This window comes from Nelusetta ayraudi, unplaced genomic scaffold, assembly GCF_046127955.1.
Source record: "Nelusetta ayraudi isolate G7.1 ecotype Tasmania unplaced genomic scaffold, CSIRO-AGI_Nayr_v1 ptg000070l, whole genome shotgun sequence".
Taxonomy (NCBI): domain Eukaryota; kingdom Metazoa; phylum Chordata; class Actinopteri; order Tetraodontiformes; family Monacanthidae; genus Nelusetta; species Nelusetta ayraudi.
The window spans coordinates 6,100,110-6,128,083 of NW_027466120.1; the positions used below are offsets into that span (position 1 = coordinate 6,100,110).

At 41.4% G+C, this 27,974-nt stretch overlaps 1 protein-coding gene across 3 annotated transcripts; it reads right to left on the minus strand.

Annotated features, from left to right (window-relative positions):
- Window positions 1–46: 46 nt before the first annotated feature.
- Window positions 47–27,960, minus strand: atp9a (ATPase phospholipid transporting 9A). 3 transcript variants are annotated; one of them, XM_076041718.1, is made up of 29 exons: window positions 27,805–27,918; window positions 27,415–27,528; window positions 26,344–26,488; window positions 24,711–24,824; window positions 24,446–24,554; window positions 22,626–22,684; window positions 21,699–21,750; window positions 20,564–20,658; window positions 18,726–18,806; window positions 17,105–17,180; window positions 16,766–16,842; window positions 15,267–15,427; window positions 15,017–15,159; window positions 14,119–14,231; window positions 13,224–13,433; window positions 11,373–11,534; window positions 10,727–10,819; window positions 10,516–10,599; window positions 9,645–9,815; window positions 9,037–9,135; window positions 7,666–7,755; window positions 7,289–7,433; window positions 5,839–5,903; window positions 4,827–4,982; window positions 3,054–3,118; window positions 2,740–2,848; window positions 2,600–2,657; window positions 1,979–2,182; window positions 47–538 (listed from the first exon to the last, which is right to left on the minus strand). In XM_076041718.1, coding segments are annotated over exons 2-29 (3,075 nt in total). In that variant the 5' UTR covers window positions 27,417–27,528; window positions 27,805–27,918; the 3' UTR covers window positions 47–401. The 3 variants fall into 3 exon arrangements, with proteins under 3 accessions (XP_075897833.1, XP_075897832.1, XP_075897834.1); XM_076041717.1 differs by lacking the exon at window positions 27,415–27,528 and having other exon boundaries at window positions 27,805–27,960; XM_076041719.1 differs by lacking the exons at window positions 27,415–27,528; window positions 27,805–27,918 and adding an exon at window positions 27,387–27,405.
- Between the last annotated feature and the right edge of the window lie 14 nt (window positions 27,961–27,974).

Here is a 27,974-nt window from a genome sequence, read left to right on the forward strand (position 1 = left end):
AAACCTGTTTGGCACCTGGTTCTGTGTTTTGACCGATCAGGTGGGCTTTTCTTGTTTTTTTGTACAATTTCGCAGATCAGACCGGGACGTTTCGACATTTCGGTTTTCATGCTTCAAGATGACAACAAATGAGTTAGAAATGAACTCATCCGGCAGCTCCTCTCCAAACAGGGAGACAATCGCTCGGTCTTTGCATCAAACACGTGGAAATGAACGCGGCTTCAAAGAGCCTCTCCCTCGTCTCCCTGGTTGGAAACACCCTGTGCCTTTTCCGTGACTCTCTGTGAAGGGGAAGTGAGTGAGGGAGTGCGGAGGGGATGCGTCCATGTTGGATGAGGGCCAGGAGATCGCTCGCTGGGTTTTCCAGCCGCTTCAAGGAGGCCGGAGGTTCCTGTCGGACTTTAGGAGGTCAACTTGGAGTAGCTTGGAGGGGAGAAACGCCTGCGCAGGTACTTGAGGATGTAGAGAGGCAGGCAGCTGACCAGCGTGATGACGGTCACCTTCCACAAGAACGACACCGTGGCGATGAAGTAGATGTCTGGCAAGGCAAGGCACGGGACGGGACGAGAGTGAGATGTCAGAGTGAGACGAGAAGCAAGTTGATATTGAGCTAAGAGCCTGGCCTGACACACCGGGAGTTTTTTTAAAAGTTGCTTTTAAAAAAGTCAACGCAACCTTCCACAACGGCAGCAAATTTCCGAGGAGAGAAAAAGCGGCTTTTATTTTTTCACTCGTGTCGAATTTTGGGAAGCGAAAAGGCGAACGGCTGGACCAATCAAAATGATGTTGGCATGTCGACGACGTCACATCAAAACTTCGATAATTTGTTCTCTCCCTCTGCAAACATGTAGACAGTTGACGGAGCAGTCCTTCAAATTGTCCGATGGACAATCTAAAGTACTGGCCAAATTTCACTGGGTCAAGTTTGAGCTCCTGGATCGTCGTGTTGAACTCGATGTGGAAGGACTTTTATTCCAGAGCAGTACAGAACCTTAAACTAAGGTGACCTCACGCCCTGTCCTGGGCAACCTGGCTTCTTTTGATGAAGTGATAAAATTATGGATTTTTTTTTATTTTTTATATCCATACAGAGGAAGCATACTTAAAACATATTGAAATCCCTCAGTAAACTTTGAGCATCTGATTGCCGCGCCATGTGTCCTGGTTTTCGGTTTTCAAAATATGGTCGCCCTGCCTTTAAGCACCCACTGAAAATGAAAAGCAATTGTACAACGGATGAACAAATGGAGCTGAAACATTTGAAGTTATTTCCAGAGCATAAACTGCACAGGCGGCAGAGGAGTAGCCTTTAAAAACTCCTCCAGTCAGACTCTAACGGGAAGGGAAAGTGTCCAAAAAGGAGCACTCGACCACATGCCAGTCATGAACTCCAGTGGCAGGGGCTGTCAGGCCCAAAATGGAACTCTGCACTCCACATTGAGCTGAAAATAAAAGCTTGGAAAGCTTTTATTTCTTTCTTTCTTTTTTTCAAAGAAAAAACCAAAACATTCTAGCATTGTCTCAATAGCAATTCCTCATTTGGAACTGACCAACATAACTATTTTTTGCAAGCTCCAGTAAATAAGTTGACTCGGCCAGCCCGCCAATGAGTGGGCTGCAGCAACTCCTCTGTTGTAAAACCTGTTTATGGCTCTGTTTATGTCCGAAGAGAAAAAATAAAAATACACGTTTGTTTTCTACCAACGCACCTCAGAGTGCAATACACTCATGAGCCCCGGTGGCCTGCAGGAAAACAACAGGACTGGTTGGTATTTCCTCCTTCGCACTGCAGCATCGGGACAGTTTGTTGATGCACCAACCTTTGACCTTCCTAAGGGCTTATTACCACACCCCCAGACTGTCCTGACCTGAAAAAGTTTTTGACTTCAGCATTGATGGGCCCCTAGAGCTTGACCTGAAACCCGGTTCATAGCAAAACTTTCTATGTGCGTCTTTTTCTTTTGGCGATCTCTCTCACCTATGAACTCATGCAGGAAGACGAGTGAGGCGACGTAGCAGGCCAGGCTGAGGAGCTCGCCCACGATCATGAGCCAGTGCCACGTCTGAATGGTGAGCGCCACCATCAGCAGCTCCGTCAGGATGAGGGAGGTGAAGGAAATGGCCACGATGTGGACGAACTCCGACTCGAAGAGCAACATCGCCCCATACATGATGATGCTTCCTGCAGGGAGGGTCGGGGTGGGGGCGCGAGAAGGTCAACATTGCAACATCCCCATTCAAAGGACTCTTCATGAAACCAAGTTTATATTAGTCAGAGTCATAAAATCAGTAAAGCATTAGAACTTGTGGTATAGCTTTATCTAATGTCAATGAATTACACAAATGAATGCCAATGAATTCACCAATGTCTGTCAATTATAGTCCCTTTTTGCTTGGCGCAAAGAGAGTAATTATAACATTGAGCATTGTTGAGTTTACCTTTGTGGACATTTGATTTGATGCCTCGAACATCTGCACCATAGTGACTGAAGTGTGTTTAATGATCTGAACAATTAATGCTGACTGCACACAGCAGTAATGACACTTTGTTCGGATTTGTCTATACAGCTGATTTATTCTTGCACAAACTGTGTCTTACCTTGATAGATACTTATTAAGACCCATATCAAGAACGTCTTGAAAGACAGCGGTCGACCCTGTGGTGGGGAAACATCAGACACTTGATTCTCATTTCTGTACGTGCCTCGGCTTTAAAAGACACCGCTGGTTGCCAAGTACCTTGAGGAGATCTTTGTACAGTTCAGGGTACAACATGGCGACTTCCGACTTGACGTCTTTGTCCAGCACCAGGGAGAAGACGGGGAACATGGTGTAGACGGTGGAGTAGCTGCGAACAGACACACACATGGTGACGTTTCACACATTTCATCGCACGACTCAGCAGTGAAACGCAGCACCGCCGGAGTCGGCACTTTCACATTTTCCCCCTTCTCGCATTTCAACGGCGCTCGAATGCAAGAGGAAATGCCAAGGGAACGAGGCAGCCAAATGCTCTCTTGGCAAGTCATCGCCGTGCAGAGTCCGTGTCTCACCCAATAGTCAGGAATCCTTGGTAGAGCGGGACTGAGGCAAAGTAGAAGACTGAGGAGAAGACAGCCTGCGTCGACAAAGAGGAAAAGAAGGGAAATTATGTCAAAGAGTCTAAATATTTATTCTGTAATTACGCATCAGACAAAATGTAATGTTTTATATTACAATGCCTCCCCACAAACGCAGATGAGAAAGTGAAAAAATGTACCATTAATCTGGTTCAGTCAACTACACATCGATCAATTCATCGATAAATAAAATAAAACAACTAATCATATAAGACAACAACACAGTGAAGCTCATTATGTCACACAGCACTGCTGCTGCAGAGGAACTTCACCGCGTCTCACTGACCGACTGACAAACACGTCACCGACATATGGATTACGCCAGTGGTCCTCAACCGGTGGAGTCTCAGGACCCACATTTTTTTCCTCATCTTAAAGTCGCAACCAAAATTTATTCCACAAAAATAAAAATGCTAGCCCACTTACCACCATGTCTGGTAAATAAATGACTGAAATTATTGAATTGAATTGTGTATCCTGCAAAATAAATACCCAACATTTTCTCTATAAATATATATATTTTAAAATCCCTTTTGGGAAACTGCCCTTGAAACCGCGTCGCCATCAAAACAGCTGCATGACCCACTTTTGTGTCGTGACCCACTAGTTGAGAAAGGCTGGATTAAGCCAATCCGGAGCGGTCGACTTGTCAGCCCGCCGTCCAGACGGATCACAGCTGCGTCAGCGGTTGGCCTTCAAGCGAGACGTGTGGAGGAGGGCCTCCCCCGAAACAGCCAAAAATTCACCACGCAGTGAGTCACAGGCTGTCCCTCCACCCGGAGCGAGACATGGGAATCAGAACCTGGCACCGAGTGTGTGTGTGTCTGTGTGTTGGAGGAGGAGCAGTGTAGTTGGGTCAAAACGGCAGCACAGGTCGTACTCCTGAGTCACTGCGAGCTCACTGCCGCGCCAGCTCCCCGTCACCCACAACCTCACATTTAGGTTTTAGGTGTTTGCGGATAAACAGAAAGTGACCAAACTCTGAGATGGTGCAAACTCTTCTGCTGACCGTGAGCTGAGTTTGAGGATTTCTCTTTTGCAGGGTTTAAGTGTGAACCCCTCGAATGTTACCTCTCAAAAATAGGTCTTCAGCGCAGAGCACTGCTCATTTACAGCGGCTATCATGTTTGTTACTCCACAAAAAAGATTAAAAAAATATTTTGGAGCAACAGACAAGCAGGGATGGGCGGGGCCTCGCCCTGTAACGCCCTCTGCTGGCACTTATTAAGCAAGAAATAAACAAAAATCATATCGACTGGTTTGTGTGTCTGTAATACTGTCACATGAACACCCATGCATCAAAATTGTGTTGTTATATCAATTGACAGTCAATGACAGTAAAGACACTTTATGGACTTGTGAGGGTATGACTTCATTTTCTATAGTGAGGAAAACCTTGATTCATAAAAGGAAACATGTAAATGAAAAGAAAGTCAAGTAAAAACTATTTAAACTCAGAAGTAAATGTTTGCCAGTTCAGTTCTAACATTGCAAAAGCGACTTTTCATTATTCATTCATTCATACAAGACCTGAAATACATGACTGGTTTCTAAAAATGTCTGGCCGGATCAAAATTTTGATGGTCAGAGTTTATAATGTTGACCTGTGGCAATGAATAAATACATAATTTTTTTTTTTTTTTTTAAAAAAGGCCCAGACCCCTAGCTACAGACAAACAGACAATGGGCACCGTGTTTGAGTTGTACCTGCATGGCGCTGATGCACAGGCTCCTGTGGATGACAAACTGGCTGAGGGCTGCAGAGCGCTTGTAGCTGTTTCGGCCGTGGACCATGAGGAGACGGCCCAAATGTTTGAACTGAGTCACCGAGAAGTCAGCAGCCAACGCGGCCTGCTTTCCTTCCTGTCAAACACAAAGAAGCACAGGAGGCCCAGAGGACGAGCTGCATGAGACGTTGGCTGACCTGAGGCGATCTTTTAAGAGCCTGTTAGAAACTGACTGCTCAGAGACAAATACAGAGCTCATAAACAATACGATAGTGAAGAAGCAATGCAGGCTGATCAGAATGAGTCAACTCCAACTGACAAGTAACGGATAACCAGATTTTATAGACCACTGGCTAAGGAAATCAGTCACTTGTGGCAAAGACACATTTTCAATGTGTGTGTCAATGATTTTATAAATCCCGCTATCATCACCTATTCCCGTGTGTCACTCAACAGGTGGTTGTCTGCTGATGGCCACTTTTTGTCCAAGGGCACAAACTTCCTGGAACATTTCTGTCACAATGAGTATTCTAAATAAACATCAGGGCCACTTGTTGATGTGGTTGTTCTTTTTTTAAACCCTTTACTTGGCATGTGTTCCGTCATCCTGGGTTAGGGTTGCGGTTAGCAGCTTTTTAATTATTTTAGTTTCAAGTCACAAAACTCTCAGACAGAGTCAGACAGATTTGAATTGATTTGATAAATAAAATGCTAAAAAAAAAAAAAAGTTTTCCAAGTCAGGTGGCAGCATTGGAGAATGAAATGGCCCATCTTTACAGCCAGGCTGATGACAGACACTGACTTTTACTTGAGCGCAGAGGCATCCTGTCATCTTTTGCTTCCTCTCGTGAAACAATAGAAGCCCGATAAAGAGGAATCATCTGCGCGCTCGGCCGCTGAACGTGAGAGAGATCTTGGCAGGAAACGCGGGGAGAGAAAAACTCTGCGAGTGCGTCGACGCTGCTGCGAGGCAACGAGGTGGACAGCCTTACTTTTCCCTCCACTCCCACGCCACAGTCGGCTTCCTGGATCATGCTGACATCGTTTCCTCCGTCCCCTAAGAGAGAACAAAAGCCACGGAGGTGTCAAGATTCACATCGGTGATTCTCCAAATCATGCAAACCGGTGGTAGGAATGCGGGTGCGTGTTTGCAGGAGTTCACGTTGCGAGTCGCTTCCTTGATACGGTCTCATACAATACAATATGATACAAATCTCATACAGTTTTCTGTGTAGATGTGGCACGATTAGAAATGACAAAAACCTGCCGGCTGGGGAGGAGGTGGGGTTTTGTTACAAAAAAAGTTTAATAATTCTTAATTTAGTTTTTTTATTTAATACATATATATATATGTATATATATATATATATATATATATATATATATATATATATATATATATATATATATATATATATATATATATATATATATATATATATATATATATATATACATATATATATTTACATATATACATATACATTTATATATATAAAAAAATTGGGGATGGGAAGAAGAGTTGAACAACTATAAATACCTAATATAAACTAATTTAATTAACAAGGATTAATTCTCTTGAAAAACATTAAAGACTGTGCACTACAATGCCAACCACATGCTGATGATAAACATCTAAAGAAGGGACACACAGTCTCATTTGGGGTTAAGATCGTGTTAAGAGATTGTTGATGGATTTTTAACTGAAATCAACCTGCTTCAATCTGCAGAGCAAATGTTAAGAAATCAGACTATATGAACCTTTTCAACACACATCACGGTGATTCTCCAAATCATGCAAACCGGTGGTAGGAATGCGGGTGCGTGTTTGCAGGAGTTCACGCTGCGAGTCGCTTCCTTGATACGGTCTCATACAATACAATATGATACAAATCTCATACAGTTTTCTGTGTAGATGTGGCACGATTAGAAATGACAAAAACCTGCCGGCTGGGGAGGAGGTGGGGTTTTGTTACAAAAAAAGTTTAATAATTCTTAATTTAGTTTTTTTATTTAATACATATATATATATGTATATATATATATATATATATATATATATATATATATATATATATATATATATATACATATATATATTTACATATATACATATACATTTATATATATAAAAAAATTGGGGATGGGAAGAAGAGTTGAACAACTATAAATACCTAATATAAACTAATTTAATTAACAAGGATTAATTCTCTTGAAAAACATTAAAGACTGTGCACTACAATGCCAACCACATGCTGATGATAAACATCTAAAGAAGGGACACACAGTCTCATTTGGGGTTAAGATTGTGTTAAGAGATTGTTGATGGATTTTTAACTGAAATCAACCTGCTTCAATCTGCAGAGCAAATGTTAAGAAATCAGACTATATGAACCTTTTCAACACACATCACCTCGTGAAATCTGAGTCTCGTCTGCTCACCTACAGCACAGGTGAGCTTGCCTGTGCGCTCCTGCAGCAGCCGGACTATCTGCGCCTTCTGGGTGGGCGTGCATCGACAGCAGACCACAGCGGGACACTGGCACGCCAGCTCCATGAACTCATATTCATAGTATTTCAGACAAACCTGCAAGAAAACCGAGCAGACAGGACAGATGAGCCACCGCAAACACACACACACGTCTAATCTCAACTGTAGATCGGTACCACCAGAGCATAACCTTCAGTTTTGCTCCCGGTGGTTGATCATGTGACTCTAACCACAGACGCCACTTCCAGCTACGGTTATGGTGTATCAGACAGAGAACAGGACATAGAAAATCAGTGGCTGGAGGACTGTGACCGACACGCTGGCTCACCTCAAGTGAGTCTCCTGATATCACCAGTGCACAGTCGTGTTTTCTCCTGAAGGCGTTGAGCTCTAGGTGAGCTTCCCCACGTGTCGTGACCTGTGATATAAATATACACGCACACAAAGACAGTAAAAAAAAAAAAAATAAATAAATAAATAAATAAAGATGTTGAAGATTACAGTATGTCTGCTTTTACACTGTACAATGAGGGCGCACAGCATGTTAAAAACCGAAACATCTGAGTTTATTTTTGTCCCTGGACTCAAACAACCATGCATCATCACCATTATAACTACTTGTGCAAACATGTATTGATAGTAATTTCAGAAAGAGAATAATGGAATTTTCAACAATGTGAGTTATAACGATGAGTTAAAATGTAATCAATTATCTAAATTATAAATTATACCATGTAGGCACCTGCATAATGAGTGATGCTAATTTAAAACAAACTTAGATTTTATGCAGAACAAAATTGTCCTAAATTGTTAAAAAAAATAAAAAATACTGAATACACAAAAAAATTCATGTGCAAAGCTGGAGGGCGTCCATGGAACCCTGATTGAGTTTGGAAAGAATCTCATGATCAAAGCAGGAAAACTCAAGCTCAAAACAATTTCTACAGGATCAAATATAGGCCCGGAGACACTTGAAACAGGCAGCGGTGGGTGACGCGGCCACAGTGTTAATCTGTCGGCGGGAGTTCTGCTCTGGAATGAATATCCTTCAACCGCTGACTATTCATACGTCAGTCCCGATCAGGCCACTGGCGACCACCAGGAAACTAATCCAGATGTATGTGCTGTCGGCCCAGTCAGCACTCCCCTGGTCCACTGGGACCGAGGTTTTCAAGCCCTGCCAACCATTGTTATTCCCTTCCAGTCGCCGCGCTTGTACGCAAGTCGTAACCTTCCTATACGACGGGCGCCGCCCCCTGCTCTGGCGCGGCTCCAAAGCGGACTACCACAGTGACGAGAGAGTCCAAAAACCTGCAAAACAAATTAGGAAGTGAAGCCCTGCGCGCGCTCCCTCAGGGAGGGGGTTCAGCTGGCCTCTCCTCGGGTTTTGAGCGGAGCCCCGTTTGTTCTCTTTGACAGCGGCTTGGATTCTTCCGCTGTTGGGAGGTGATTTATTCAGCTGTGGACGCCGGTGCTGCTGCTGCTGCTGCTGCTCGCAGCTGCGTGCGTAGTTGCGCCTGCAGGCTGCTGCGACCGCGCGCTTGTGTCCTGGGTCACACAGAGGATGGACGCCCGCTGGGCGGCGGAGTCAGGAAACTGTCGGCTCTGCGCTGAACTGTGAACCCTGCGGCACTAAAAATCTACTATAACCCACTTCATGAGCGTGTAAGAGGAAGAGGGGTCGGCGCCCTGCACTCACAGGTCTGAAGATATGGATGTCCTGGTTGCGGGTGATCAGGTGGGCGTTCTTGGCAGTGCATGTGGCCGTTTCCAGCTTGTCCCCCGTCAGCATCCAAACCTATGCAGAAAAGAAAAACAAGCAAGTTGCTTGGGGTGAAAAAAGACCAATTACATGGCTGCAAACACATCAAATATTTGCTATAGAGAAAGATCGTCTGGATTAAAGGAACGGTTTCTGAAAATTAGTCATTATCAGTGCAAGACAGAGCTGACGCTTAGAAAAATGATTTCAATGGTGCAGGCAGCTGAACTGTCTCCCTTCAAGATGAAACCAAATATTTCAAAGTTGAAATATTTTAAAAGGGATGGAAAGAGAATATGCTACTGCATTGGACACAATGTGTCATTCGCTTTTAGTTTTTTCTTGAATCACCCCAATATGTCAAAAGGAAAAAAATATATAAAATAAATAAATACTATCACTATAATCAAAAACTATAATCAAACTTTTTGTTCTGTATCAAAGTTTTTTGTTTTTTTTTTGCTTTTACAATTCACTTATATCATTTGCAACTTTTCTTATTTTTTGGGTTAATGTGAGCGTGAATAATCGGCCAGCTGCCAGACCTTAATGCCTGCGTTGCGGAGGATCTCCAGGGTGGGCCTGACGTCGGTCTGAAGCTGGTCTTCAACCCCAGTCAGACACAGAAGCTCCATCTCCATCTCCAGACTCTCTATCACTGTGGCCACCTTCAGGGAGCGGTCATGGACACTCAGCTTGGCCTGGATGTACCTTGCCTGAGATCAGATTGGATTCATTGAGATTATGTGGTGTGAAGAACACAGAATGGCTGCAAAACCTAATAAGAAACAGCAAAGAGAAAATACAAATGTGGCCATGAGCTGCAGACGTGGTGGCCATCACAGGGTGATCATGCCTCTGAGTTTGTGGAGATCAGCAGCATTTCTTCCCACTTAGGAAGAGATTAGACTGAGCAAACACACTAACCAGGCATAAAATTTGCATGGAGGTCTGAAAGTTTCAGTTTAAAACCCAAATGAGAAATATTTGCTTGCAAATATCCCTCAAAGCTTCCATGCTCTAGAAAGCTGGAAATACATAACAGACACAAGTGCTGATCTTCAGGGCCTCAGCTCTGGGGCAATTTTCAAGTGAGATAAAGCATGTATGACTCATGCATGAACACAAACTGTGTGTGTGACTCATGTGGTGACTCACTGCTGCCCACCAGCTCTGCTCACACAATTATATACTTCAGTTATGGGCCTTGGGGCGAAGACTGCAGGGAGACGACCCAGCCCTGATCAAACAATAGGACGGGCCCGCTGCTGTGTGTGGGAGGGTTGGGTACATGGATCGGACTCTGTAATACTGCAAACTCTGACATTCAACAGCACTGAGCATGCAGTTGTGTGTCTGTCAGCGAGAACGCAACATGATAAACGTCGACAGCTTTCGTTCATCTGACTCGGTTACCTCAAAATCTTGATATTGCTCCTCGGTCAAGGACTTTTTAGACACCACGAGGACCCTCAGGCCTTCCCGTGCCATGTTTCCACACTAGAAAAAGTATCAACAACATCTTTAGTGGGTTTACATTATTTGATAATGACACGCCAAATTTTGCAGCTACTGAAATTATCAATCTTACAAATTTATCAAGCCTTGGAACAAGAAAAAAACGTACCTCCTCTTCCAGCCAGTCGTTGTACTGGACAATGCCTGCCATCACCACGTCAGCACCCTTCATGTAGAAAGTGATCTCTCCAGTAGACTCATCCTGGAACACAATTGTTTACCTCTTTACTAAGTGAAAAAATTAGACAAACCACATTCAACTTGGGTGACTCACGCAGAAAGGATTTCCTCTCTGTTAGCGAGCCAAGTAGAAGGGCACAAGTGTTATTTTATCATTTAATGCCAACTACACACTAATCTGGTGTTTTGGCATCTAAAGGCTTAAACAAAAATATTAAAATATTATTATGGGGAAGTTCAGTTCAAAACTTCCAGGCGTTCTCAGTAAGAGTCCAGCCAACAAAAAGAAAGTTAGTCATCACCGTTAGTCAGAGGTCGTTTTGGGGTGAGGTCGCTCTCAGATCATGTACCTCATGGAACATTGGTTTTTCTTGTGTTTGCTTTGTGCAAATGCCGTATGAAATCCCAATTATCAGCCAATCAATAACAATTGACTCCGATTGTAATTTAAAAGTCATTTATTTAAAAAGATTTTGACATACCAGGAAATTAGCTTCTCTAGAGCAAATGAAAAAACAAGACGTCTTCCCCACACAGTCGAAGGACGATTAGAACATGGTTACTTTGGCACTTACTCGCACTATGATGCCCATCCTCTTGCTTTCATAAGTGAAGGGGAAAATCTGCAGGATGGTGAAGTTCAGTATTTGGCCACTAGGGGTCCGCAGCTGCATTGAGGACTGGTCTCTCCCTACCAGCGTCAGGCCAACGCTCTCGGTCCACTGCACCAGCGACACCTAGCAAGAGCACATTGGAGAAGGTCACTAGGGAACGTAGGACACAAGGGAACAAAATGCTTAAAAAAAACAGTTATTCTTAAAATAGAAACTTTGTTAAAAATGCTATTACTTTATCACAAAACATCGAGTAGTGAAACCCCAGGACTGAGCCAAGAGTCAAAGTGCACAATGACTCAAGCTTATATTGTCTGATCCACTAATGCACTGCTGAAAGGAATGCAAGTCAGTTGGTTTGTGTGGTAATACTATGGAGGAAATTAAATGAAAAAGAACAAAGATGATATTTAGCATTTATTCAGAATGCCATTGCAATTAAATACTAATAAATGTAATTATGCACTGAAATTGACACAGATGAGCCAAAATTACATTTTATTACATTGTACAATTGAAATTACTCAGGAAGACATCCGTCTTTAATTTGAAAGCCACATTTTTTGTGGTTGTGAAAACCCTTATCTTGATGACTTTCTCCAACAACGCCTTGTCTGGGAAGCACTTGAACGTCAGCGATTACCAAAGTACGGTAAACTCTGTCACTCGGGATGGAAAACATGAAATATTGTGCTTAGTCACCGCCTGCAAATATCATGGTGTGGACTCATTCTTGGATCTGGCCCGAACAGCACCACATTGTTACGAGGCATCTGGATTGGCTGCAGATTCCGTCCAGATGAAATATGCTTTGTGACTCACACGCAATTTAGTCTTTTAATTAGTGTTCTTACTTATGCACAGGTGAGTCTGATGATCTTAATTACCCTATAATAATCAAAGAAGGCTGGAAATGGAAATAGGAAAGTGAGGTTAAACTATGCAGGAACTCAACAATCAAACTAGACAATAAAGGATCAAGTAACAGAAAAAAATCATATGTCTTGTTGCGCAGTGCTCAATATGATGAGAAATAACATTTAGGTTTTTAGTGAAGCAACGACGATGAAAATTTAGAAACAGATTGTTCCAGTTGGACTTAAAACCACGTATTTTACAGTCAGTGTAAGTGCATCCACAGTGCTGGCCTGCACCCAGGACTATAAAAAGACTTGCAGGAACCCATCGAAAAGCAAGCTGAAATCTCTTACAGATAAGATCAGCTCAGCACGTCTTTCTGATCTCAAGGGTTGAGGAAAAACAACAACAACAAAAATGGCTTGGGCTGTCACAAAAAAATACACCAAAGATCAACAGATATACAAGGCGACATCAAAATGTGCTATTATGGAGACATTAAAAAGGGCTCTAAGTGCAATGGGCTAGGGAGCACATAAAGGAAATCCGTATTTACGCTGCAGGAAATTGATCGAAGTCAAAGTCGGCAACCCTCTCCCTGATGTCCAAAGCATTCATAAACCCACAAATGTGGGAAGTGGTGAATGAATGAACGCTGCTGTGCTTGCAAAACAGCAAACACAAATGAATAAAAACGTTCATATTTGTTTATCTGTTTTGTGTGTTCATTTTAACATTTGAATCAGAGGACTGTCACTCTAGCACTTAAGACAGTCATATATCCATAAATGCTGATGAAGATAAATACTGTCATAAACACTCTGTCTGTGTGCGTGCGCGTGTGCATGTGCCCACCAAACCCAAGGGGTTAAAAGATTGGGGGGGGAAAAAAAACCCAAAAAACATAAAGCCGGAGGAAAATATATGGGGCTCTTTGGTCGTTGTTCATCATACCTCGTCTGGGCTGGAGGCCTGGTAGACCCTGCACGTGTCTTCATAATGCTGCTCGGCCTCGGCCTGGTCAGTCACGCCATTGGCCTCGTACACTGGAGTCACGTTGTGCACCAGGGCAATGGCCTTCACGGCCTCATGAACTCTGCTGCTGATGGTCTTGCGGACCTTGGTGGCAGCGGGAGCTCTTGATGATGGAGCGTCATGGGTGGGCTGGAAAAATTGACAAAAAAAAGCAACCGTGTAACAGAGAGGTGCATTGAGTATTGTTGCAGCAGTATCTTACTGTGGGCACCTTTGCTCAGAAATCGCAACTGATGACATGGCTAATAATCAGAATTATAGAATTACAGAAAATAGGTTTGTGCAAATCTTGAGACCGAGAGCAGAGATCTGAGAGTACAAAGAGAGAGAGAGTTATAAAACATAATGGCAACATCAACATAGAGACTGCTGACTGAACACATGCAGACTTTTAGTCTGAGAAACTGTCTGCTCCACTGCCCTCCATTTCAAACATTGCTGTGATAGTTGCCTGTAAACATAACCAGATGTGTAAAGTAAATATGAACAATTAGCCCCTGCAGAGTGGCCTTGCTATTTTTAGAAGGGCTGTGAGTTCCAGGGGTTAATGGTGGCACCATTAAAGAAGCCCGGTCAGTGCTTCGCTTGTGGGCTAATCCTGTTTCCTGCTTCGCTAACCTCTGGTGTCAAGGGGGGACAAAGGGTGTCGTCAAAGGTCAGGAAGCATTCAACCAAACAATAATCACAAGCTGATATCGCTCTAAAAAAAACAGTGATTTTAGCCCATAAAAGGTGGAATTCCTCTCTTTTTTTTTCTATCTGTATCCTGAACTACTGACTTAACTTTCAGTCATTCCCGAGTATTTCTATCTACCTGCGTGTAGGCGCTGAAAACATGGCTTTGCACTTCGTCCATTGAATCCATCCCATATGCCACAGTTCCAAGGTGAAGCCGCCGGAACACCATTTCATTTTGAGTTAGAGTTCCTAGGAAAAAGGACATCATGATGCAATGATAAATAAAGAAAAACACAACTTCCAAAACAACATTACTATTTTTCTTAAAACAATAGCATCTTTTTTCCAAGTCTTGTTTGTGACTTCACAAGAGGTTAACGGTTTAAAGTCAATTTTTTTCACCAAAAGGTCTCAAGAGCCTTGCACACACACAGCCTGACCTACAGACCTCAACGGGCATATGGGCTATAAATCTGCCACCTAACACCTCACACCTAAGGAAGTGCACCACTGGAGGTGTTGTGCTCTAAAAGGTGGTATGGATGAGAGACTCTTAGTTCTTTTTATGATTTAAGGGTCCAATATGTAGGAGGTCTTGAGTAACAAAGACAAAAAGACCTGGCTAAACAGCAGCCCCCAGTCTAGGAAGGAAACGACTTAACACTGTTGTGCTGGCTACTCACTGAGCAAATCCAAAAACCTCAATTGTCTCAATTGAACAATACAGCTCATGGGCTTAGTGCATTTTCAAATTATTGCTACTGTTTTGTACTCCACTTGGGCACAACTGCTCGCTGCCTGCCCGCAGCACTGCTGGTTAACTCTGCATTCGTAACTTTGTTCCAAGAGTTCAGAACGGCAGGTGGCGGATTACACAGAATTGGTTTGCGAACCGTCTGCACTTAAAAAGTAGAGGACAGCACCAGAGCAACCGTCCTGATGACTTACTGACTACAGCTGTGTTATTTTCAGGTTATAGGTGTCAAATAAATAGTAAATAGTCTGCTTTGTCAGAAGATTCCCTATGTGCCAACCTGTTTTGTCCGTCAGGAGGTAAGATATGCGTCCAAGTTCTTCAGGTATGGTGCTCGCCCTCACCATCGTCCCTGGAATTTTGGAGTCTTTCTTGATCATCCAACTGAAAACCATCTTTCCCATGTCCAGATTGACACGTAAACTGCACAAGTACAAAGACACAGAGGAATAGTTTTTTAACACCTTGCCTGCAAGTAAAAACACAAGAAATGCAGGTCACATTATGTGACGAAGGTGTTAAATTTGCACCTAATGGGCACGATCTGAGAGAAGAGCAGCAGGAAGCGAAAGATCTGGAGGTACCAACGGCCGGCAAAGTGCTGCAGTCCCACCATGACCAGCGAGACCACCACCAGGGCACCAAACAGGATCTTGGTCAAACAGTTCACCTCCAAGTCAAACAGACCAACCTACCATGACCGACAGACAAACATATCATTACACTGTCATACATAAACTAAGAGAAGGTGGGTTCAACATTGTTCACTGAAAATCTCATTGATTTCAAATATTTAAAAGTAGATTTTTTTTTAAAGGATAATCACTGCCTGGCTCCAGCTGTTTGTGTGGTAGCCAAACAGAGATGTGTGCTGCTTACATCAGAGTTTTGTTCATTGATAGGATTATCTTATCTTTTATTAAAAACAATTAATGAAAATAAATCATACAATTCCAGTGTGACTGCAGATATACAGTGCTATACTGCTCTGTGTTGTGCTATTCCTTTTGGTGGCAATATTGTTGCTAAAAAAATAAATTATATATATGTATATATATATATATATATATATATATATATATATATATATATATATATATATATATATATATATATACATATATATATATATGTATATATTTTTTATTTTAAGGAAATTCACTCTTAACTCATGATAAAAACTTAAAGAACCAACAGAAAGTGTTGCTAAATGATTGCAATTTGAAAGCAACACCTTTTGGTGAGTTTGGTATTTGCTATATTCATGTTTGTTTGCCAAGTTGTTTGTCGAAAGGATTAGACAGGACAAACGGAATGAATTTTCATGATGCAAGCAAAAGCTCTAAAGGTTTCCTGTGTTTGGCACTCATTTTTGATCAACACAAAAAAGAACAATACAAAATAAGTTTGCACCAAATCATGTTAAGGATGCACGTTTGGGTTTGGAAAACAATCTGTCTGCCAAAACTGTCAGTTTATCACCCAACTGCAGGTTAACTGCTTGCTTGTCAATAAAGGGGCAGCTTCTATAGCCCAACACCAAGTTTGTGTGTGTTGCTTCCAACTGCTAAATAGATTAAGAATTTACCCTCAAGTAATGACTTTGTCATCCAAGGAAAACAAACTGCTTTGTGGACATAGAGAAGGGTTACAGCCCCCGCACAGTCTCCATTACAGTGTTTGTAAAAACTATTTATGCCGTTGCCAAATTGAAACTACAGCTACTTGCGAAAAAAAGGGAGGGTGGCTTGTTGATGTGCCATGTTGTTTTTGAAAGACAAAGAAAACCAGAAAAACACATGCGGAATATTTCATTTTGTAAAAAACATGTCATGACTTTAAGAAACTGATTCATTTAAAATAATTTCTATTAAATTAAACAATATTGTATTGCATAACTACTTAATGTTGGTTCCTTCCACAAAAGCAGTGTCTAAAAAAAAGTGTCAAAAGCATGTAAATGTGTGCATTATGTGGAAAGTGAAATAATTAACTGCTAGTCTTCAGGCTTGGACAGACACGACTATACCTTATGCTTTGGGTTGGAGGTGTTCATGACACTGCGCAGCTCCTTGCCTGTGTAAATCACAACCCCCACAACTGTGCCTGAAGGGGGAAAAAAGAGGGGGGGGAAATGCCTCAGGTCCATATACGTCACTCTGAACTGTTATCCAGGCATAAACAGACTTTAAAATGTCTTCTGGCGTGACAGATGACAGGGCAGATTACTAGGACTTGTCCAGGATGCACACTTGGAAAATCATTACAGTTTGCTGCCCTGGAGAAAAATATGTGCCTGACTATGTGTTTTGATAGACAAGTGGACAGATCGCAAACAATGCGTGAGGAGCAAAAGTTTCCTATTTACCAGAGGCAACAACGGTGCTGGCCCATAAAGTGTTCTCAATGCTGAGGCTTTCATTAACAGGAGGGTCCCCATCTTCCTGGAACAGTTGACACAACAAATATACAGACAGATGTGTTGAGAAGATAACAAAACTGTTGGCATAAAGGTCAGCGTATTTTTTGAACTGCAAATATTGCCAAGTCGAGTAAGCAATGTGTTCCTGGTGTGACAGTTAGAAAATAATGTTCAAATAGCACAGACAACATGCTTATCCCAACGTCAGGTACGACATGCACGAGTCCTAGAGTCCCGTTTACACTTCATTATTGAACACAAATAACAAATCAGCCAATCATTGGGCTGCAACTGAATGCATTGCATCGGCATGTGTGTGGCAAAGATGACTCGCTAAGGTTCAAACTTGCAGGAAGAACGAGGAAAAAAGTGGACTGAAGCGACTTTGAACACCATTGTTAGTGAATGTTTTCACAAACTGTTGACCTACAGAGATTTCAATGCACAGCCGTCTCTAGAGTTCACACAGAAAGATCAAAAAAAGAGAAAAAATTCCAGCTGGTGGCAATTGTGTGGGGGAGAAAATGTCTCACAGGATAATGTCGGTGAATGCGGTTCTCTACACTGGCAAGCTGGGCACAGTGTGTCCGTTGCATCGCTATCATTATCCTCATTAGAAGGCAATAACACAATAATAATGAAAACAACGTCAGCTCATTTTAATGCCTATACTGTAAACAGATAATTAACTACCAGCATTCAGGACTGTTGGAGCTTTGAGTGAAAGTGAATGTCAGGTGAGGAGTAGCAACAGTCTAGGTTTCAGTTATTCAGTACAACCTTTCTTAACTGCTGCTAAGAAAAGTGATGGGGGCTGGTGTCCCGAAGCAAGAATCCAACTCAGCCTGAAGCAACAGAAACCTCACCACTAGACCACTGTCTGAAACCGTAGCACGCTGTGCGGTATTTACCACGCCTTATGATTTAGAAGGTTCCAAAGTAAATTGGATGCGGATATAAGCCTTCGTGGCTCTACCACCTTTAACGTTTTTGTTTTTTTTTGTTTTTAAATAGAAAAGTTCCTGTAATGTAGCTTGAGGCTTGTTATTTCTGAAGGTAGGTGTACAATTAGGCAAACCGTCACCCAGCAGGCAAGAAGTAACAGACAGCTTGGACTGGAGATAAACCGTTGACTCATTCGCGAGTAACTGTTGAGTTCCTCTGAGAAATTAATATAAACTCCTGATGATCTGCGTTTGCAGCAGAATGAAATGCAGATTGTGAAGACTGGCAACCAGACCAGCAATTTAGAACGAGTGTAGAACATTTCCTACACATGACGTCATGGTAATGATAAATCTCAACAGAACATTTGTGACAGATTTTGTTAAATTGTCAGATATAATGCAAATTCAGACAACATGCCTTTAAAAAAAGGTTGTATTTATGAATAATGAGTCTTTCGATATTGTAAGTACACCCAAAACCAAAAAGATGGTGATGACAGAATGAAAATGTCAAAAGGCAATTTGAACAGCAAACTAAGAATTTCAAACAGAATTTCCAACAACTAAAGTGAGGGTTTACATGAACTGGGGACTGTAGTTCTGAAAACTTTTACACTCACTCTTGTAAAAGTTCCAATAAAGTTATGGATATCAATGTTTGGCTCCTCTGCATACACATAGGATCTGATTTGTAGAAGGTCCTGTAAGACATCAAAAACAGAACATCAGTAGTCAAAAACTTTGATGATGATATCACAAAAACATATATATATATCAATATATAGGCATGTATTGTTTCCACTCAAACCAGAGTTAGCAAATTGTAGTTGTATACCACTCTTAGCAAAGATGAATAAGGTTTACATCCATGTGTTCAGTATAGTTTAATTTATATGCAATGACAGATTGAGAGTGAATTCAATGTACAAGAAGATGCTGAGAGGACGCTGCGTATTAATAAAACCTTCAACAAGGCTTTCACCATGGACTCTGTTGAGAGGGTGCAGGAGGGATTCTATTTCGCCTTGGGGAATAGAGAATTTCCTTTTTTTTACAGCTCTTTAGGAGTTCCTGAGAGTGGAGGGACAGGTTAACCGTCACCTTGATCGCCGAAAGACAAATGTATCAAAACTGGATTCAAGTGGACTTCTGTCTCACATGTTGGCAAAATTTCAAAAAGTGTTCATTAAATATAGCATTTAAAAGAATGGGATGAAAAGAGAGACAATGAAAAAAAAAATGCCTCCAGCAACATCCGTCTTCTGCACAGAGGCATGAAAACATCCTGTTTGGGGCTTAGGGAACAGGAGATAACGTTGGTGCAGAAAGAAGCTCTTCAGGCGCAGGACTTCAAAAAGCAAGTTCAACCGGTGCTTGTTACTTTTGTGTATATTCATCTGATAATTTGTTCAGCGATATTTTGTCAACCAGTGACAAATTATGTGAGATCACCATCCTGAACCCCATACATTATCAATTCAACATCATTTCAATTAAAATGTGTCATTGAGCGTACACAGACGTATCGATATCTCCTGTAGTTAGGAAGTTGAACCTTTTACTGCATACTACTCCTACACTCTAGTCTTGAAAACTGACAAATTGCCAATTGTATTATTTCAAAACCATATTAATCATTTAAAAATCTGTCAAAAGGTTTTAAGGAGGCAGATAATTATGCTGGGAAATTGTTCAGTTACAGCTGATCGCAATCTATTCAAATGTCTATTATTCACTGAACATTCTTCAGTATCCCATCTTACAATGTAAATCAATGCTTTCATACTTTAAGCATTATGTTCATAATATGCTTTATCTTTCACCTTCTGACAAATATTATTCTTCTATTATACACTTTTTTGCTTTTACTGTTTTTAATAAACATAACTATACAGTGTATGGCTTCTTTATACATAGATTTGATTTATCTTACTGCTATGAGAAAAAAAGACTAATGTTTGGCATTTAAAATCAAAGTGGACTAATTATTTTATTTTTAAAAAGCAAACTTATGAAAAAATTGAGAAATTACTTAAATGAACTTCTCACCTGCAGTTTTTTTTTTTTTTTTTTTTAGTTTCCCCTGCAGTTTTTCTTGAGGCAACTTTAATGGCAAGTCCTCAAATATGGCAGTTAATTTTGTTATGGCTATGTTGTGGATTCCCAGACACAGAGTGTTTTCACTCAAACAAGAACTGCCACCTCACTGTTGCATGCATCCATGCTTCAGTTATTTTGAAGTTTACATTAATTCATGCAGTGAATGTTTGATCTTAAAGTTAAGACATTTGTTTAGGAACCGGGCCATCCTCGTTAAATCCCCTCATCCCCTGAAAGATAATCATTTTTACGAACCACTTCTAAGTTTCTAAGTCTTACAAGTACCATATCCTGACCGATACTTCCTGGTACCTAGAACCTCTGACTTTTTTTTTCTTTTTTTTTTCCTGAGACGTACCGCAGCAGTTGGCAACCTCTGTGTGCAAGCCACAGGGAGGCGTAGTTTCCAGTCTGTCTCTCCATCCAGCTGGTCAGTCCTCACAAAACAGGAGCCTGGGAAGAGGAGGAAATGAGACACCGGGATGCCAGACGGACACATTCGCCTCTAGGGGGCAACAAAAGAGAGGAAAACGACCGCCCCCTTTACAAATGTCCACCATTAATGATAACGCTGATGGTCGGTCAGGAGCAGCAAAGCCATCAGGACACTTATAGCGAAGCTTAAGACTGCACAGTCCCTTGTGGCAACATTTTGACATTAGTGAAATACATATCTGTTTTAAAAGATCCCCAAAAATTAAATGCAATTCTGAGTAGCAAAGCCAAATGAGAAATAATTAAGTTTTTTTTTGCAATAGGAATCTGGGCATTTCAAAAGCCCCCCCCAACAGGCCCGCATGCTTCACCCTGACTCAAACTCCCACTCCAGGTCTATAGGCTCTTCATAATTGACCTAATGGCCTCCACATGGAGGAAAGATAACTAAGCACTCTTTCCAGTAAAGCAAAAAAAAACAAACAAAAAACAACGTTTTCCTCATTGTGGTCCTCACAGGGTAACATTTGGGTTTCTGGAAGGTGCAAACAGAACACGTGTCCGTCACAATACCACTGATGTTTCAAGACTAACAGCACTGTCATTCTACAAGCCGTATTTTGTATATGTGCAAATAAACAATGGAGTCCCTTCAGTTTGTGTGATCACTGAGGAATCATGCCACCATTACAAATTTGATTATTCAGATAAGGCATATCACGTCTCATGTTTTGTCTTCGATTTTTGTTTGAGTTTCCTTTTCATTTTCTTCTCATTTGAAAGACAAAACTACCGGTAGTCATAGACGGAGATGACGAGAGGAAAGTGCACCGTCAAAAGTCTCCCTCTCCTCTCGTCACGCAAAGGGAACTCTTCAGCACACTGCCCTTTTGAGTGATAGTTTAGTACTGGACCCAATTACAATTTAGACATTGTAGGACTTCCTGTCCTGGCTCAGGGCTAATCCCGGCACCTCACCGCCTTTTTAAACAAGTCATTTCCCCAGCCAGCCAGCCTGTTGTGGAGATTTGGATGAATGACCAGCAGCAGATGTTTACCATTTCTTTCAGAGGTCCTTAAAAAGATCATGTCAGCAGGAACACGCTGGTTCTACAAAGAAAGGCAGAAAGAAAAACACAACTTCAACTTCCTGCTTCTGCGCTCCTCCTCCTCCTCCTCCTCCTCCTCGTCCTCTAGGCAGGAAAGCAAGACTTTTAGGCTTTTCAGATGCCACATTACAAACAGTCAGTCAGTCAAAATAATAGGCCCTCCAGCAAATCATCCTGTCGTGGCCTCAACGGGACCCTGACCAGGTTTTACACTCTGTCTGACCTGGTCCCTTCTGCAAGAGCAGACGGATTCACCATTCAATTCATCCAGACAGCTTCTCAAACTCTGAACTGTGTTTGGTTTACTGGTCAGTGGGCCATTTTCTCACACTGGTGAATAAAAGCCTCTTCAAAGTACTCAATTGAGAGAATTACAAAGCAAATAAGCCACAACTACTCAGTCATATTTGAAAAGACAACATGCGTGACTCTTCCTTCAGCTGTTCTGGAATGAGCCAGAAACTAAGAGCAAGACTCACTTCTCGTATTTCATCTACAAAGGCCTCTGAGAATCCACTGAGTCCTCAGAGAATCCTCTGTGTCCATGAGAGGGCAAAACATGATATTCCCTGAAAACTCTGAATTTGTTTTAGATTAACATTCTTTTTTTAAATAGTGCACAGCTGAATCAGTGTTTTTAGATTGAATTAAAGGGATTTTAGGCTCAAGGCCTGCGTTTATGCATTGAATTTGACAGGCTGAGGGCTCAGCATTGATCAGAAGATTATAAAATCTTTACTAACTCCTTTCACCTCCACCACTAGTTGGGGCAGATTGAACGACTCCCTCATTATTCACCATCACATAAATAGTGACTTGAAAGTCCATAAAAAGCCAAACTATGTACAGGTGTGGGTGAAACAATTTGTGACAAACCTTTTCCACAATGATAAGATCTCCCACTTGAATGCCGCTGCTTTTAACCTTCACCGTGCCTGCAACACAAAACACAAGCAGCACTATGTAAGAGCAATCTCTACTACTTAACGGTTTTTGCTTAAAAATAATGGTCAACATCTGCCTACGGGCTTGGTGCTTTAAATATCTTGCAGAGAAAAGGTCCCCCACTGATTAATTTCACTCTGACTTCACAAAACCGTCTTTTCTGGGTGAACTGTTGTCCTCCATGCCTGAGTGGTCACCCCAATGAATTTGGGAGGGCAATTTTCTTTGCAGATTTAAAAAGAATGCTGGGGGAGTTGAGCCTTTTCACCCATTTCATTTGGAATGAACAGGCAAAATTGTTTGGAGGAGAGCAGTGACCCCTGACCTTGGTCCTGACCTTTGGGCTTTGCATGTGTAAGACATTAAAGCACATTAATATTGCTATGCATGGAAGTACAAGGGCCTTCACATAAGGGTTTATGCTCCACTGATATAAAGATATTTTAATGATTGCTCTACAGGAAACAATAAAACACAGGGCCTCTTGGAACATCACTAAAAAAAATAAAACATAAAAACAAAGCTGCATCAGAAGCAAAGAACACTCTTTGGTTTAAAGCAAAGATTTTCTTTTCTTCTTCTTTTTTTTTTTTTTTTAGATATTTCTTGCTAAACATCAATCATTCCATTTGTTGAATGAATGAAAGTTAATCTATTTGCATTATTGATTAATTCCTCAATAAGACAAACCTTCAATGGCTGCAGCCTACTTGAATTTAAAAGGTTTGTTGCTTTTCTTTCCACAACATGCTGCACATACTTTAAGGTACACGCATCAAACAAAAACATAAAAGAAGTGTTTTTAAATAGCGGGGAATTGTTTAAATTACTATTTTCCCCTCGTGAAATTTTATAGAAAAAAAACTTTACCAAATATGTAGCCTCTTACTTCCTGTGCTTGAAAACAACACACTGTGCTCTGACATCAGAAAGTCACTATAAACCTCGAGCTATGCACGAGGGCTGCGATCACGGAGGCAAGCAGTCATTGTATTTATGGGTAAGACAAGCTGCCACATCAAAGGGCCAAAGTGATGGAAACCGCAAGAGGTCTCCTGCTTTTTATTGCTGGTAGCACTTTATACCAGGGCCTCTTATGTACACTTTTACATCTCTGCTTTGAATTACCCACCATTTCCCCTAACTCTAATAAGTTTTAATGGGACCCACCTCCTACAGTTAATAGATGCTGATGCTAAGAAATAAGCAACACGGTTTATGTAATCTTGGTCCAGGAATAATGTCTAAAGTTTCTGGTAATACTGAAAAATGCGGAACACATATTCCTTCACATTAAAAAAAAAAAAAAAAAAAAATGCGCATGAAAAACAGCAGCACTAATGTGGTGAGGTCTATGTTCTACTGACAGTAAAGATGCCATCCAATGCTCGCTTTCTACAAGAACAAGTCATTATTTAATCCAATATGTTTTGCCTTGTGTAATTAATATAACATGACCCACTGCATGTGGCTGTCGGTGTTGTTCTGGTGTCAGATTGCCAAGACACATGAATGGCTCTTGCGGCTCACTGAAGTGACAAGAAAGCTGAGCCAGGCTAAACTTTCAACGCCAGACAAGTCCTTAGTGAAAGCAACTAGAACATAGATCCTTTTGAAAGTGAATGGAGTTTGATTTGGTGCTAAGAAACCCTTAAACAGTCTAAAAAGACTGGGGTGGGGGTGGGGGGGAAATCAAGTTTAGATTTATTGGCATATTTTCTTTGGCAAGGCACCTGATACATAATCCTTACCTCTGGCCGAAAGTTTGCTGTAAATCTGAGAGTTGACTTCTTTGTCTCGAACGTAGCATCTGATTTCTTCCACTGCTTCTCTTATGATGGTGATAATCAGGACAAAGCCCTGAGGAGATCAAAACAGTGGTTCAGTATCAGTACTGTGGCACTTGTGTGTATGGATACACAACTGACACAAATGAATACTTGGAAGAACGTGTCAAACAGCAGTTATGATACTAATCAGTGATGGGGGTGCAAAGACTATAAGATGGATACATACCAGAGGGACCCAGTACGTGTAGAGTGCACCTAGGCGTAGCTCTTTGATAAATTGAGAGCAGGCCAGAAGCAAGAAGTACAAGTTGTAGAAGTACTTAAACTGGTTGAACAGCACCTGTAAAAATTTAAATGAAATAACATTAAATAAAAAAAATAAAAGAAAGGGAGTCAATGCTACTGCAGCCATTTCAAGGGCCATTTTAAACACAATGTTAATATTCACACTGAGATTTTTTTTTTTTTTAACTGAGAATATCAAGAGTGAGACATGGAACCACATTGGAACACACACGCTGGCTTCTCCTGCAGGAACATCATTCTTAAAATGAACATGTCAGCAACTGCTTCCTTTCATTAACACTAATGTGCAAAACAACTGCCATGGGGAAACCTAACTTACTATGTGGGCAGTGGAGAACATTACACAGTGCACAAAAATGTCAAGACTGCAGCTGGCCCTACTGAGAAGACGCTCTTAACAATACAATAAAAACATGACATTTGCCATGCAAAAATATCTGCTCTTGTCTTCTGCTTTCCAAACAAATCCAAACTACTTTCAACGTCTGACTTCACAAAGAGCCACAAGATCTTAAGACAACTGCATGTCTGGAAAACAAATGGATATGTAAATTAAGCCCAGAGATAATACCAAGGTCAGAAATACAGGGTGTATTTCATGCAGTCAGTCTGCATTTACATTAGGATCTGTGCTATCAGAATTTTTTTCCCCACATATGCTACCATCTTCTTTTATCTTTCACTACTTGAGAGCGACTAATGATTGTCTTGCATGATGTGAGGTTGTAATTTCTACTTCACTTTAAAGTGAATAAATTTGGATGATAAGAGTCTGACAGCATATTTTCCAATAAACACTCGGGATTGGTGTAAAGTCACAAAGAACACGTATGACTATGGGAAACAGGTCTGAAGTGACTTAGTATGTGGATAGACCAAAAAGTATGGAAAGAAAATGGACCTGTAATGCTGCATCTCAGCCTTTTGTTGCAGTTGTTTTAAATCATTCACCAATTTATTGCGCAGGGAGGTCGATCAGTTTTACTTGCTTCCTTCCCGTATCGTCACACAAAATGCACTTAGTGTTATCATCTTTGTTGGTTTCCAATCTGCACATTGATGATTTGGGTAGCATCCGTGTCTACCTTAATATACAACATGTGCTACGTGCAATGTTATGTTACCATACTGTACTGCTACTGTTGCTACTGTCACTTCGGGGCTCTGGAAAACTCTCACTCGAACATGATAGAGTTCACATTGTACAAAAAATATAGGAACAACCAATATTGTAATTGTATAATAATAATAATAATAATAATAATAATAATAATAATAATAATAATAATAATAATAATAATAATAATAAATCCAGCAATAATGTGAAATTACAATTTAAAAAAAGTTAAAAGTCAAAATGCAGTCCTGTTTTCATTATTTCAGTCATATGTATTAATCAGACTAAATTATTGTGTCTCAAATGCGAAAATGCACTTGACGACTTATTGTCAAACAGTGTTATCAGAGGGGTGGGTGTTTTTTTTTTGTTTTTTTTTTTGGGGGGGGGGGTTAGATGGAGGGAAGTGGCATGGGAACCTTTGACTGACACTGACCGCAGGCAGGAAGGTGAAGAAGTTGTACTTCTGGTTGTTAATGACATTCCTCGGGTACCTCTGCTCCCTCTTTTCTGGGTGGCCGAGCCACACGGTACGGGGACGGAAGTCACCCATACCACAACATCTTGACCAGGGGCAGCACCTGAGAAAAAGACAGGAGAAATTTTTACTTTCAATATTCCTCGTCACTGTAATCATTCTAAGACACAGCTTATACAAAGGAAAAATAGAAAAATAGTTTACTTTAGGCTGTTTTTCAAAACCACTAACTTGTCTGAAAACCCTGTGTCGATGGGTGTGAAATAACTGTTCCTTAACTAACAAATTTCCTCTCACATCTTCGAGTTAATGTATAGCTTAGAGCAGCTATAAAATCACTGGGAAGTGACAGGCTGCAAACCATGCATGACCATGGAATGCAGAGCAATTATTACTTTTGGAAAACAAAAATAAACTAAAACTGTTGACTTCCTCCCACCTTCCTACCATCAAGCAGAACTTGACAGAGCAGCCTTGGACCCATGTATTAGTATAGGCCTGGCATTTTTCAGCTTCAGGTCACTCAGATAAGGTCATATTCGATAACCCTGTGGTCGGAACAGTGAAAGCTGGCCATTGGTACATCTTCAACTTCCCTTCATATAGTTGACGGTGTTCAACTGCTGTTGAAATTGTTAAACAAAGCTGTTTATTAAACCAAATTACGACTGTTTGAAAGCTGCGGTTCTGTTACTACACCTGTCCCGTTGAGTTGATCTACCTAATAAACTGACAACTGCCAATAGCCTAGCCTAGCAGTGGCCACTCATTATGTCACATTAGGTGGCTTGCTATGTTGTGTCTCAAGACGTACACACTGCTCATCGGTCAGACTCCATGCCCCATCTCCCTTTGTGTGCGTGTGTGTGTGTGTGTGTGTGTGTGTGTGTGTGTGTGTGTGTGTGTGTGTGTGTGTGTGTGTGTCGCGTGTTTTTGACGCTGACGCCAGAATGTGACTGTCAAAACAAATTTGCAGGCCAACAGCTCATAGACGGACTTACCATTTAGGTTTTATGTTTTAACAGATACATTTATGGATATATTGCTGAGCTCCAGTCGGCCACGCAAATATTGACCAAGGCGTCAAATGCACTTGCTGCTCCAACTGCACCCCGGAACAAGGATGTCTCCTGGCAGTGCTAGCTAACGTTAGCAGAGAAAAACGAGCTAGTAAATGGCCCCGTCGTTTTTATTTATATGTATATATATGCCAACCCCTTTCCACCGCCACATTTGCCCTGAAACACATCAATGTCAAATACAGAAATGACGTCGACGCCCATTTAACGGCTATTGTGACATCAGCAGAACCCATGAGCGACATACGTTAACAAATGGCTTATTTATTTTTTTCCCTTCTTCTTCTTCTTTTTTTTTTTAGTGTACTACTAGCGGTTAGCCTCCGTGTAACGCCCTTACCCATTTCTATGTTTACTGTCGTGTCTTTTCGGTCTCCTCACTGGTTGTAGAGGAATATTGTCGGTCATTCCTGCAGCTCCTGGTAGCGGCTGGAGGCTAGGCAGTCCACCGGGCGATAGCGGTTTTGGGGCGGAGGCACTGGCTGCCACTCACGTAGGACGGTAAACAGT